Here is a 1,958-nt window from a genome sequence, read left to right on the forward strand (position 1 = left end):
CGGCAGTTTCCAGTGAGGGCCTCACTGTGTGTAACGATTAATAAGGCCCAGGGTCAATCACTCAAAAAATTGGGAGTTTATCTCCCCCAACCTGCGTTCAATCATGGGCATTTATATGTGGCGGCCTGCCGTGTGGGTGACCCCAGCCATATCAAGTTCGCTGTAGACCAATCCCCTTATATAGATTCACAACAAATTACTACCCACAGTCCTGTCTCTTCGGTTTCTCAGCTTGCTGCGTCAACTTTCACAACAGATGTAGTCTATCATGAAATCGTAGCATGATTTTCGATGAGCGTTTTCGTATGGAATATTGATGAATTATCATGCTTTCTTGCATCACAACAAACTTTTACATTCTCTTTGTGTTTTCTTCCATAATCATTCTTTTTTTCTCATATGATTTACTACCTCTTCTTCGATAGATCGATTGTCATTTTATATCATTCATCACTAACAATGTTAGCTTCTAATTCTTAATCGCCATTGGTTTGTATATGCCGTCTGTAACTTAGAAGATGTTACGTACACTTATTCAGTCATTTAGTTCTGTCGTGAAGCCTGCTCGGAGTAGACCAGCCTCAGAGTTTCCCCTCTGTAGTGTCCCTGATTTCTCTCATCGTTACTACACGGTGTGCTCTGGGCGGGGTGGGTTACTGTCTTCCTCAGCTATAAGACGCAGAAATTCTGCGGCAGAATCAAGCATGGATGTGTCGGCTCGAGTGTTCTATTGAACTTCATGACCAAGTGCAACATTTGCAACATGACATAAGAGTGTAATGTGTTCACGTGTTATCTGCAAATACTGTTGAGTTAAACAATACATCACTCTTACATTGATATCAGTTTCTTCTTCCTGTACACTATAGCTTCTAAATCACAAACTATTCCGCCGGTATCACTCATCAGATGGCTAACTATCAATTCGATACTATCGAACGTCCTATTCTATTATTCTGTCTTGTTCATATTCAGCGTTCTCAGTAATAACTTGGCGTGTAAGTTATTACATCAATCCCTCCCTCGAACAATGTCCAATACGTCTTCTATAGACGCAAGCTCGCCCACTACGGCATGTGCCGTTTGCGAGGCTTCCAATCCTGCTACTACTAATACTTCTTCCACTTTCATATGTGAAGTTTGCAGTGATATTATCTCGGCATCATATGATATCGCTGATGATGAAATGCTCACCAAGGTACGTCTTACCAATCCGTTGCTATAGTTAACATATGAACGTCCGATTTGCCTTCACGTTTTTTCAGGTTACAATGGAGAAATATGATGCTTTCTACAAACAATTTGAGTCTGCTACTAATTCCGAATTACCGAATTAGTAATTCGGCACCATCGAGAATACCGAATCCTACTATGGAAGATTTGATGGTCGATTTGACTCCTCTCTTACCGCAGGTATTAATTCCTAGCATCTTTGCTCCGAACTCATAACGTTAACTCGACCCATTTCCTTTCAGGTCCAACTTCGATCAGAACCTCCTCCTCATCGTACATCCATGCGGCTCAAGAAAAGAAAACGAGGTCATAATCTCGACTGACTCACAACTGCATAACAGCATGCCAAAGTTGTTCACGTTGTGGCGAAACGTTGGAGCATCATGCCTGTCTCTTTTGCGTTCAGTTCTCGGAACATCGTACATCTAACTACTCTCATCGTTCAAAATCTGCGCTCCATATACATTATTACTCCATCCATTCTGTCCTTGGAGCGTAGCGACTCCCGGAGTGTAGCGACGGGGTTCCACTAGTTTCTAGTTAAAATCAGTCGGTAAATGATGGAAAAGAAGTCGGTAAAGAAGTGGTTAAATTATTGAAAACTCGGGTAAAATATTAAATTGACCTGGAAATGCTGTAGAGCAGGGGCCTGCCTGGTCGTAGATCTTCCACAGCTCAGCGGCAATAGAGTCGTAGGAATTCGCCGCGTAGTGTACATGCCAGAC

General features: G+C 42.3%; 1 protein-coding gene across 1 annotated transcript; it reads left to right on the forward strand.

Moving 5' to 3' along the window:
- Positions 1-1,030: 1,030 nt before the first annotated feature.
- Pmar_PMAR005498 (hypothetical protein) lies at positions 1,031-1,337 on the forward strand (the record flags this gene model as incomplete). The annotated part of the gene is made up of 2 exons (XM_002785652.1): positions 1,031-1,198; positions 1,266-1,337. 2 exons carry the CDS (start codon positions 1,031-1,033, stop codon positions 1,335-1,337), a joined length of 240 nt encoding a protein of 79 aa, XP_002785698.1.
- Positions 1,338-1,958: the final 621 nt, after the last annotated feature.

This window comes from Perkinsus marinus (assembly GCF_000006405.1).
Source record: "Perkinsus marinus ATCC 50983 genomic scaffold scf_1104296932216, whole genome shotgun sequence".
Taxonomy (NCBI): domain Eukaryota; phylum Perkinsozoa; order Perkinsida; family Perkinsidae; genus Perkinsus; species Perkinsus marinus.